Below are 11,069 nucleotides of genomic sequence, written 5' to 3' on the forward strand. Positions count from 1 at the left end.
ATATTCAATGACTTGCTTTAAAATCAAAATCAAGCAACCCCCAGCCAATTTTTCAATGGACACCCAAGTAAATTCCTCTAGTACGGCAAATATGGTTGACAACCAAATTCCCATAAGAACACACATCCTCAACCCAAGGCAAAAACTTAAAGTATGTTCCGAAAGTATATATGAGAGAATTTCCAAGCACATACACATTCTCCATTCGTGTCATTACCCCTTCTTCTAATAAGCAGCAACCCGAGTGACCCGATTAGTTAATCGAATCGGATCAGGGGTGTACTTCCATTTACGAATAACCAAATCCCACATGGACACACATCTTACATAAAAGGCAACAGCTTAAACAATCAAATTTTCAAATGGACACACATCCTCCATACAATGCAACGACTTTAAGTATGTTGCCAAAGTACATATGAGAGCATTTCCAAGCACATACACATTCTTCATTCAGGCCATTATCCCTTCTTGTAATAAGCGACAATCGAAGTGGCCCGATCAGTCATTTGAATCGGATCGGGGGTGTACTTCCATATTCGAACAACCAAATTCTCATATGGACACACACATCGTCCATTGAGGGCAACATCTTAAACAACTATATTCCTATATGGACACACATCCTTCATGCAAGGCAACGGCTTTAAGTATGTTGCCAAAATACCATACACATTCTCCATTCATTCTACATTCATGCCACCACTTCTTCTAATAAGCGGCAACCAAAGTGACCCGATTAGTCAATTGAATTGGATCGGGGTGGTACTTTAATATTCAAACAATCAAATTCTGATATGGGCACACATCCTCCGTAGAAGGCAACAGCTTAAAGGGAATGGCACGTGAGCAAGGATAAAGATAATCACGTATATAGCACATGACTGAGATCTTGCACATGTTGGTCCATTGACGGATACAAGAGTCAACATTTGTCAATCGATGACAATGATCTCAAATGCCACATGTCCAATTGTCAAAGTATGATAACGGACACTTCGTAACCACCAATATGGGCGCCAGTGGTGAGTTCTTGTACCATCCAAAACTTGAAAACTATTGAAACAACTAGCATTGAAGATGCACACTGTGAAGGGAACGGTTACCATTCAGACACCCAGTCATGGAATGATCATCGATAACTACAAAACTGTCTCCACATGAGGAAGGTAGTTATTCAAAATGTGGAGGAGTGAAGTTTGTGGAAAAAAAAGGAGAACATATGAGGTCGATGGAAGTTACTTAAGGAAGCATAACTGCTGGACATTGTCGAGGAGCAGTTACTACGTGGAAATAAAGTACAACATATGAGGTCAATAGAAGTTGATGGATATCGTCAAAAAGCAGTTACTACGTAGAAGTAAAGGAGAACGGATGAGGTCGATGGAAGTTACTTAAAGAAGCATAACTTCTAGACATCGTTGAGGGGCAATTACTTCACCTTCACTATAAATATCACCAGCTGTCCAAAAAAGAACCCCCCTAGAATATATCAAACAAAAAGATATCTTTCAATTATCTTTAAGCTTTCCTACGCAGTACTTTTAATATCTGAGTTGTAGTTTTTAGATTCGCTTCGTCGATTAAATTTTAGTGTGATATCCCGATGTAGTCAGATCCTGTTGTTGAATAAATTGTGGCAAAGTTTGTATACATTTGTATCTGCCGTACTTTCTAAGCTTTGTCATTAATTAAATTCTGGCAAAGTTTGTATACATTTGTATCTGCCGTACTTTCTAAGCTTTGTCATTAATTAAATTCTGGCACAATTCATGTTTATATAGTTTCGATTGAAGTGAAGTTTTTGATTGCATAATTTGCTTAGATAGGATAGAAATGCCACAGAACCCGATCTCTTCTCATTAAAAATCGAAAAACAACTTTTAGTAAAAGATATTTCATCGTGGGAGTAATTCCGGCGAAACAATAACGTGAGACAAAAAATTATTATGTGCACCTGATACATGCCAGAGTTTGTATTTGAACTGTTGAAGACGATGGACTTTCCCGTTTACATGTGATGGGACCCTCCGAACTCGATAGTCTTTATATAATTCGGAGCTTGGTGCCAAATGCGCATGCGATACTCTCTCCTTGCTAGTCCCGGTTTATCTCTCATTTTCTTGTGGCATTTTATGGCTAAGCAATCGAAAGAACTTTAGTGTTTCTGAAGCATGACATCTCTCGTTCCATCAAAATCACAGAATTGATCGACTCATGGTGGTTGAATTTGGTGCATGAGAATAATATCATTAGGGAGGACCTAAAAATTTTTGTCCTTATAGTCGTCGAAAATTCAGAGACCATGTCTAAGACCCAAATGAAGTGACGAAATGCTTAGATGTCCTAATAGGCAAAATTAATCGTCGGACTAAAACTTTAACCCCAGTACAGCTTTCGTACGGCTAGACGCACTTGGCTTCAAGAGAACACTTGAGACCATCACTTAGATTCTTGTATATGTGTAAATAACTGGAGAAGTTGCGAGAAGGGGGGGGTGGGGTGTGGTTAAGGCAACGGAATAAGAGGGAGATATGAGTGTGAATGGGAATCTAGAAAAATGAAAGGAGCCAAGAACAAAAAATAAAATAAAATAAAATTGGGGGTTTAGGGATAAAGATAGTATTGGTGCCATAATTATTGTATAACGCCAACTTTAGTGTCATAGCTTTTAAAGAGTAATTACTTAAGTGACTCCTGGGATAAAAAAAAAATCTGATGTCTCACCAGAGTCACTTAAATGGATGCTTTTAAAATGTTTTTGCCCTAAATTGATTTTTCATAACGTTTTAACATGGAAGTGATCGTTTTCAAAGTTTTGGCACGAAACATTTTAAAATTGTGCGGTGCATAGTTTATGTACTTTTTTTTGTCAAAGAAATATTTTATTCATTGCCATGGATATACAATAGAAATACGCAGTCCAACTGCAAATCAAGACAACAAAATAAGCTTCAGATGAGAAGATAAATCATCAGAACAAGGTGATGGATCATACGCTCAAATGGTAGATTCAGGACTTTTTTAAGTCAAAATCGGCGGCCGATCACCGAATTCGTCTTCAGTAATGAGCACACACCAATATCTCCATCTATTGTTACGGCTTTGCCTTTCAGCGGTGTGCGCCTAGGGTCGGCGTCCCCAACACCATCGCCGTGCAGAGTAACAAGGTTGAACATGCAAAGATCTAACACCTGTGAGAGCAAAACCTTCACGAAACTCCTCTTATCTCCTTTAAAACCATGCTTGTACACTAACGAAACCCGAGAAAAGCGAAACCCCAAAATCATATATGCAAAAAAACCTCAAATTTAGACTAGATTGGGATAGAAACCTTCCCGAAATGGGAGAGAAATTTTTTTAGATCTAGATTAGATCAGAAGAGAAAAGTTCCTCAAAACGGGAGGAAAGCAAGAAAAATAGAACAAAAAACCAAGTCAGCCAAGGAAAAAGGGAGGGGAGGGAGAGATCTAGCTCAAACCCTCCCCTCCATCATAGTTTATGTACTTGTCGACATTGTTATATGTATCGATTCTTCACAAATTTAGAAATTGGGATTAAATTGGTTCCCAAGCGTTCTCTAGCATTGATCCTCGCGCTTGATCAAAGAGAAGTACTTAATTTCCATAAGGCTCCAAATTCTGTTACTCAATTTCAAAACAGAGCAAGGTCAGAGAAAAAACAAATGCAAAGTTACGAGAGATGAAGCAAATTTTACTTACTTCCTTTTTTCTAGGAAAACAAATAGATCTTTGTGATTTTAAATGAAATTATTTGGACTGGAATGTTTGCTCCATGATTTTTCTTTTGATTTTAACAAAAACAGAGAAAATTAGTGGCAAAGTTAGAATATTTTCTTTTGACTCACGTCGCCATTTCGTCAAATTTCTAACTTCAAAAATTTACAGCAAAATTCTCACAAATGATGAACTGCTGAAAAACTTCATGAGCTATCACTTTCACACCACGACTTTTTCTAAAAATGTCCATTTTGTTGGAGTTGGCGAATACTTCAAGGACTCTTGTTTCTCATACCGGGCACGCCCACGTGAGCTTAGGGAAACCGAAGTATGATCTGACGACATGTGACCCCTGCGCACGAAATGCGGGGGTTCGGGGGCAGCGCCCCCGACACAGGGGTCACTACAAAAAAACAAGTTTTTTCCGACGAAATTTCCAACGAAAAATTTGGAAAAATTCATTGGAAAACGAATTTCCAACGAATTTTCCAACGAAAAAAAATTCGTTGGTAATAAGTCGTCGGAAATTTTTCCAACGAAAAATTTCAATTTTCTTTGGAAATTTGCGATAAATTATTTTTCGTTGGAAAATTCGTTGGAAAACTCGTGGCTAAATTCGTTGGAAACGAATTTTTTTTTCCGACGAATTTTTTTCGTTGGAAATTACAAATTTTTTTTGGTCAAGTTAAAAATCGTGGAAATTTTTTTTCCATCGAAAAAGAATTTTTTTTTGGTCAAAATTTTTTTTTTTATCGAAAAATAGCCCTCGCCACCGGCGAGGGCCAGCCTCGTCGCCGGCGAGGGCTAGCCTCGTCGCCGGCGAGGGCCCGCCTCATCGCCGGCTAGGGCCGAGCTCGCCCAGATCTGGGCGAGCTCGAGCTCGCCGGCCATGGCGAGCTCGACCCTCGCCATGGCCGGCGAGGGCAAGCCTCGTCGCCGGCGAGGGCCGAGCTCGCCGGCCATGGCGAGCTCGGCCCTCGCCATGGCCGAAGATGAAGAAGAAGCAGCAGCAGCAGCAAGGGCGGGAGCAGGCTTCGGGGCCGCCGCCCGTCAAGTCCGTCGTCGTCTCCTAGCCTCGCCGGCCATGGCGAGGGCCGAGCTCGCCATGGCCGGCGAGCTCGAGCTCGCCCAAATCCGGGCGAGCTCGGCCCTCGCCGGCGACGAGGCTTGGTGGCGTCAGGGGCGTCGGGGCCGTCGGGGGCGTCGGAGGCTTGGTGTCCATGGCGCCGGAGCCGGAGGAGGAGGGGGGGCGGCGGGGGAGGCGGAGGGGGAGACGGAGGGAGAAGGTGAAGGCGAAGGAGAGAGAGAGAGAGAGTGAATGTGGAAATTGAAAGTTGTGGGAATAACGAGCGCGAAAATAAGGAACAAGTAGGGTTTTCGTTGCAAAATTCGTGGGAAATTTCCCACGAATTTTGCAACGAAAATTGTACACACTAAAATAATTGCCCGAAAAATTGAAATTCGTTGGAAATTTCCAACGAATTTTCCAACGAAAATTATACACACTGAAGTAATTGCCCGGAAAATTGAAATTCGTTGGAAAATTCGTTGGAAATTTCCAACGAATATCAAAAATGCCGAACAGTAACGGGTTTTTTTGTAATTCGTTGGAAAATTCGTTGGAAATTTCCAACGAAAAAAAATTCGTTGGAAATTTCCAACGAATTTTCCAACGAAAATTGTAAACACTGAAATAATGGCCCGGAAAATGGAAATTCGTTGGAAAATTCGTTGGAAATTTCCAACGAATTTTCCAACGAATATAAAAAATGCCGAACAATACCGGGTTTTTTTGAATTCGTCGCAAAATTTGTTGAAAATTTCCAACGAATTTTTTTTCGTTGGAAATTTCCAACAAACTTTGCGACGAAAATTTTTTCGTTGGAAATTTCCAACGAACTTTGCGACGAAAATTGTTTCGTTGGAAATTTCCAACGAATTTTGCGACGAAAAATTTTTCGTTGGAAATTTCCAACGAATTTTACTTTTCGTTGGAAAATTTGTCGCAAATTTGCAACGAAAATTTTTTCGTCGCAAATTTTCGTGGCAAAAATCCAGTTTTTTTGTAGTGGGTCCCACTAACCGGACAGCGGGCGGGGGTTCCTCTCACCGGTGAGCGGGCGGGGGCTCGGGGACAACGCCCCCGAAATAACATCGGGTTTACTGACCCATTTGTTGTGGGATCAAAGGAATTTGGATAGATTTGGGCTTTGGGCCTATTTTAAGTCCTATATATATTGTACTCGTATGAGAGATTATTGTAACGAATGGCTGTGGTTGAAAACCTAAATATCATAGTGGAATCCCTTTACAAGACGTAGCCCTATTCTTGGGTGAACCTGGGTAAATTTGTGTGTTAATTTTTTTATTATCTGTGTGATTGCTCTGATTCAATTTCGGGTATAATCCCATCACATTTAAGTGACTCCGACGAGCCACATCAGATTTTCCTACAATTAAATCACCATAGCCACTTAAATGAGCGCTTTTCAAAAGTCTGAGGTATGTAAATGGTTGTTTAAGATGTTTCAGCAGCATCGCACAAAAATTATGGTATTGATGCCGTCTTTTTCTCTGCTGGGAGTTTGGTACCGGACTATACATGGTGATAAAAATGGGAGGGTTCGCGTGAATATTCAAATCCCACGTGCATCAATCTTTTCTCTTTCTAGGGTAACCAAAAAGGAGCAAAGCTTTTTTCCACAGCACAGCTTCCCTCAGATAATTATTCTCTGAGAAGGATTTGCATCTGCCAAAGCCCAAAAGAAAGAGAAAAGAGGGTGTGTGACATAAGATATGAATGAGCATATCATTGATGATTTGGTGTCTAGGTTCTTATTCCTCAATCATTCAAAAGTCTCTATTCAAGTGATGATATAATAAGTGGGAGCTAGGAAAATTCAAAAAAATATTCAAAAATAAAAAAAGGGACTTTCTTAAATGTTACAGTTGCTCCTTAATTAAGAAATCAATGTCTAGGAACAAGGTCTTTTGTTCTATCATTTTTAAATGGCGTTCAATAAAGGCTTTGCAAGAGATAAATATGCACAAAGTGAAAAGGAGAATATATGAAGAGCGAGTGGCATTGAAAGAGAAAGGAGAGCTCAAATTATTATATATGTTGGTATCGAATGAATGAGTAGGAGAATGACCATACACTCCCTAACCCTAAATCTAAACGTTGTTCAAGAATAGTGGAATAGTGGCGAGTTTCTCATATGAGCAGTAATGAGAGATTCATTGAAATCGATTAAAATCAGGCAACACATAATCTTTGTTTTATTATAACATATTCTATATGATAGTCTATGCATACAAGATGTATTCGGGTTTACCTAATTAACTAGTGCTTGATACATGCTTACGCACACACATGCATAATCTATTTACTAAAGTTTTATTCTATCTTTTGCTATGTCAATTCTAGCTATCTTTATGGAAATGTTCTAACTCATTAGGCTCTCACCATTGGAGTAGTGTTTAACGGTGCAAGACTAAACTCCAAATTTAGGTTTTGGCGACATAACTCTTAGTTGAACCCGATAAACCAATCTCTCTCTCTAATTGCTTACCATTATGAGCATAGAATAACACGGGCTTAAGATAGTTACATCGTATGTCTCTCGTATTTACATGTAAATGTATGTTCAGACCCTCAATTTAGTGAAGACCTCTTCGACATCATCACTTTCGAAGGATGAGCGATGCGGACTGATTAGTTCCAATGGCATATTGGATACTTCCAGAATATAAACATATTCCAAGCTTCTAAAACAAATGTGATCAGCCACCGTATAGCCTAAGCTTACACGCGTGTCTTTCACAAGAACCGGATACGGATCTTCTGTGCATGCGCTAAGATTAGAACCAGACAAAACCTTATGGGATGGCAAAAGTCATTCGATCAAACTTTCTGGGCCTCCACGTGATCGAGAAACATGTGAAAATGGTGCAACATGCACAACACCTGAAGGGGCTCGAACGCTGAGTATAAATAGAAGGTTTGTGTACAAGAGGTTCAAGGGCTAAAAGGCAAGAACAAGCACTAAAAAGCAACCGCACTAGATATCAAGCACATTTCCTTACACCGACCCGGAGATATCTTGCACAGTCCACCAGCACCAGCAGAAACCACATATATATCTACGAAGAAAGAGAAAGAAGAAGAAAAGGAGAGTTCTATTTTGCCAAACATAAACAAGCTAGCTAATCTTTTATTGACCTTCCCATAGAGAGTTTACAAAATCATGGAGGAGATCCACCTGCCAATCCATCACTCACAACAAACTCAGCTCAAGCAACCCGAACCCTAGGAATGGCCTTACAGACCAAGGACTGTTTCATCTCCATTGACAGCTTCAGGCACTCAGAGAAGTCCACCCCACGATCCGAACCGATCCATTTGTAGTTCTGCAGCAGCTGGGCAAGCCAGAGCTCCACTGTGGCAAGCCCCATGGCTTTGCCAGGGCAGACCCTCCTCCCGGAACCGAAAGGAGCGAGCCTCAGGTCTGAGCCCATGATCGGTACCCCCTCCTCCATAAACCTCTCCGGCTTGAACACTTCCGGGTCGGCCCAAACCGCCTCGTCATGGGTTATGGCCCACATGTTCACCATGGCCGTGGTCCCGGCAGGGATGAAGTGTCCGCCGACGTGGGTGTCATGGATGGCAAGCCTGGCCCAGGAAAGGAGTGGGCCCGGCGGGTGCATCCTAACGGTTTCCTTGACGATGGCGCGGAGGTACGGGAGTTTCGGGAGGTCAGAGTCCTCGACGGACCGGGCCGAGCCAAGGGCGGCATCGATCTCAGACTGGGCTTTCGCTTGGATGTCTGGGTGGAGGACCATTCTGGCGAGAATCCACTCCAGGAGGATGGCCACTGTGTCAGTGCCTCTGAAGATCATTTCCTGATCAAAACAAGACCGGGAAAAAAGATTTAACCTTTTCGCTTTCATCAAACAAGAACAACTCGCCAATCCGTCCTTACATTGCACCATCATATGAGATCGCCAACGGGAAATAACAAGCGAGCAAAAGGAACATGCCGCAACAGATAAGATAAAAAGGAGGTGATGGGAAAAATATTCAGATTCTCGACATCTTGGGACGTCCCAAAAAAGCAGAGAAAATGCAACATGCAACATCAATATATACTCGAAGCATCCATCTACAATGAACCCAAAGAAACAAAAGAAGCTCACCAGTACAAAGCATTCGCATGAAAAGAAAAAACCTAGGAAACGCATCTAACGCCAAAATATCCCAACCACAAAGTTTTCAATGGCATGTTTACTTAAGCACGAATCTGATATGACTCGAGCCCGTGAAAAACTAACACTATTCTGAAACATACGGTTTTTCTTGTAGAAAAATGGAGCAAAAAGCGGACCATTTATTATAAACAAAACTTGGAAAGCAGACAAAAGAGGACTTACCCAAAGAACAGCAATCATGTTGGAGTCGCTGAGACGGTTCTCCTTCTCTAAGTCGAGCAGGACGTCGACGAAATCTCCAGAGCTCTCGTCCTCCTCGTTCCTCTCGCCTTTCAGCCTCCTCTTCATCCTGTGATCCTCGATGATCCCACCAACGAAGATGTTCACCTTCTCGCAAAGCTTACGGCACCTCCTCCTCACGCCCTGCAAATCCAGGGAGCGCAGAAGAGGGAAGTGATCGCCCCAGTTGAACACGCCGAGCAGGTCGTACCCTTCGCTCACCAGGTACTCGAGCTCAACCCTGTCGCTTCCATGGCCGCCATTGCGAGCACCAAAGTCATAGGACTTCCCGAACACGCTCATCATCACATTGTTGAGCGAACCGAAGTGCAACACCTTCTTCACCCCGACCTCGCCGCGCTCCTCCATCAGGCCCTTGATCTCCTGCACCATTTGAAGCCCTATCTGGGCTCGGAACTTACCAAAAGCGGTGATCCTCCTGGGGCTGAACAGATGGGTCGCCGAGATCCTCCTCAGGTTGCGCCAGTACTCGCCGTACGGGGCGAACCCCATCGCCCGGTGGAACAGGAGCTCGTACGCAGACTCCTTCACGGGGCGGTCGGCGAAGGCCGAGCTGTTCAACATCTCTTTGGCGGTCTCGGGTTCGCTCGAGATGATGAAGCGGGTGAACCCCACGGAGAACGCCATCAGCCGCTTGGCCCCCAAGCTCCTCGAAAGCTTGTCGAGGACCCGGTGAGTGAGGGACCCGGTGAAGACAAAAACAAGGCCAAGGACGGGGATGCCGGATGGGCCCGGCACGGACACAGCAGCTGCTGTGCCGTTGCTCTTGGTGGGGCGGGCCTTCGAGAGAGCCCACGCGAGGCCTCCAGGCGACAGCCAGAATGCGAAAATGGCGGCGAAGAGGACGAAGCAGATGGAGAGCTGAAGGCTGAGGACAGCGTGCGAAGGGCCAGCCTCAGGTGCCAAGACGGTGAAGAGCTCGTCGGTTGACATGGCCATGGAGGGCCTTGAGGGAAGCGAGGAGACCGCAAAGATGGTGGAAGAGGAGGGAGAGGAAGAGGGAGAGGGAAGGGAGGAGAGGGAAAACGAAGAGGTGGTGAATAGTGAGAGGGGGAGGGGGGTTTATATAGGGTAAGAGACATGCGGATCTGACCAATTTACCCCCGCAATCGCTTATGCCCTCTAATTGAACTTAGTGGCCCAATTAGTCAATCGAACTAGATCGGGAGTGTACTTCCATATTTGAACAACCAAATTATCATATGGACACACATCGTCCATCGAAGGCAACGGCTTAAACAACCAAGTTCTCATATGGACACAAATCCTTCATACAAGGCAACCACTTTAAGTATGTTGCCCAAGTGCATGCACATTCTCCATTCGTGCATGTTGATGTTTCAAGGCTGCACTATCTATTTTCTGTTAAGTCAATTTGCAGATGTCTTGTTTTCTAGGAGTTAATTAGTCGTTGTTTTACTTGGTCAGTCCTATTTTGTAGGAGTGTTTAGCTGCATGTTTTTTTTTTAACTATTCTGTTAGTTTGTTGCTGGTTTTGTGGACCAAGCAAGCTGTTAGTTAGTGGGCAACGTGGGTTTATGGAAAAGCTTTAGTTTGTATTTAAGCAATTTCAGTTTTCTGAATAAGAATATAAGTTCTCTTCCAATACATTCTGTCTTGTTGCAAAATACAGCTTTTGCTGTCAATTCTCCTTCTGTTCTTTAAAAAAAACAACATTGGTATCAGAGCCTTCTTGATCTTAAGGGGCTGTGAGTGACTTGTGAGATTGATTGAGAGGTGTGTCTGCATCCATAGAAGCCGAAGGCAAGATGGAGGCAAGATCGAGTGATTTTTCAGCAATGGCTCCACCAGTGTTTGATG

At 43.1% G+C, this 11,069-nt stretch overlaps 1 protein-coding gene across 1 annotated transcript; it reads right to left on the reverse strand.

Moving 5' to 3' along the window:
- Window positions 1-7,936: 7,936 nt before the first annotated feature.
- Window positions 7,937-10,260, reverse strand: LOC115676640 (cytochrome P450 78A5). Its single transcript, XM_030599579.2, has 2 exons — window positions 9,171-10,260; window positions 7,937-8,642 (listed from the first exon to the last, which is right to left on the reverse strand). The coding sequence occupies exons 1-2, from the start codon at window positions 10,185-10,187 to the stop codon at window positions 8,034-8,036; spliced, it is 1,626 nt and encodes a 541-aa protein (XP_030455439.1). The 5' UTR covers window positions 10,188-10,260; the 3' UTR covers window positions 7,937-8,033.
- Between the last annotated feature and the right edge of the window lie 809 nt (window positions 10,261-11,069).

The sequence above is a fragment of the Syzygium oleosum genome, unplaced genomic scaffold (genome assembly GCF_021117445.2).
Source record: "Syzygium oleosum isolate NSW1041296 unplaced genomic scaffold, Sole_v2.1 Sole_v2.17, whole genome shotgun sequence".
NCBI classification, from domain to species: Eukaryota; Viridiplantae; Streptophyta; class Magnoliopsida; order Myrtales; family Myrtaceae; genus Syzygium; species Syzygium oleosum.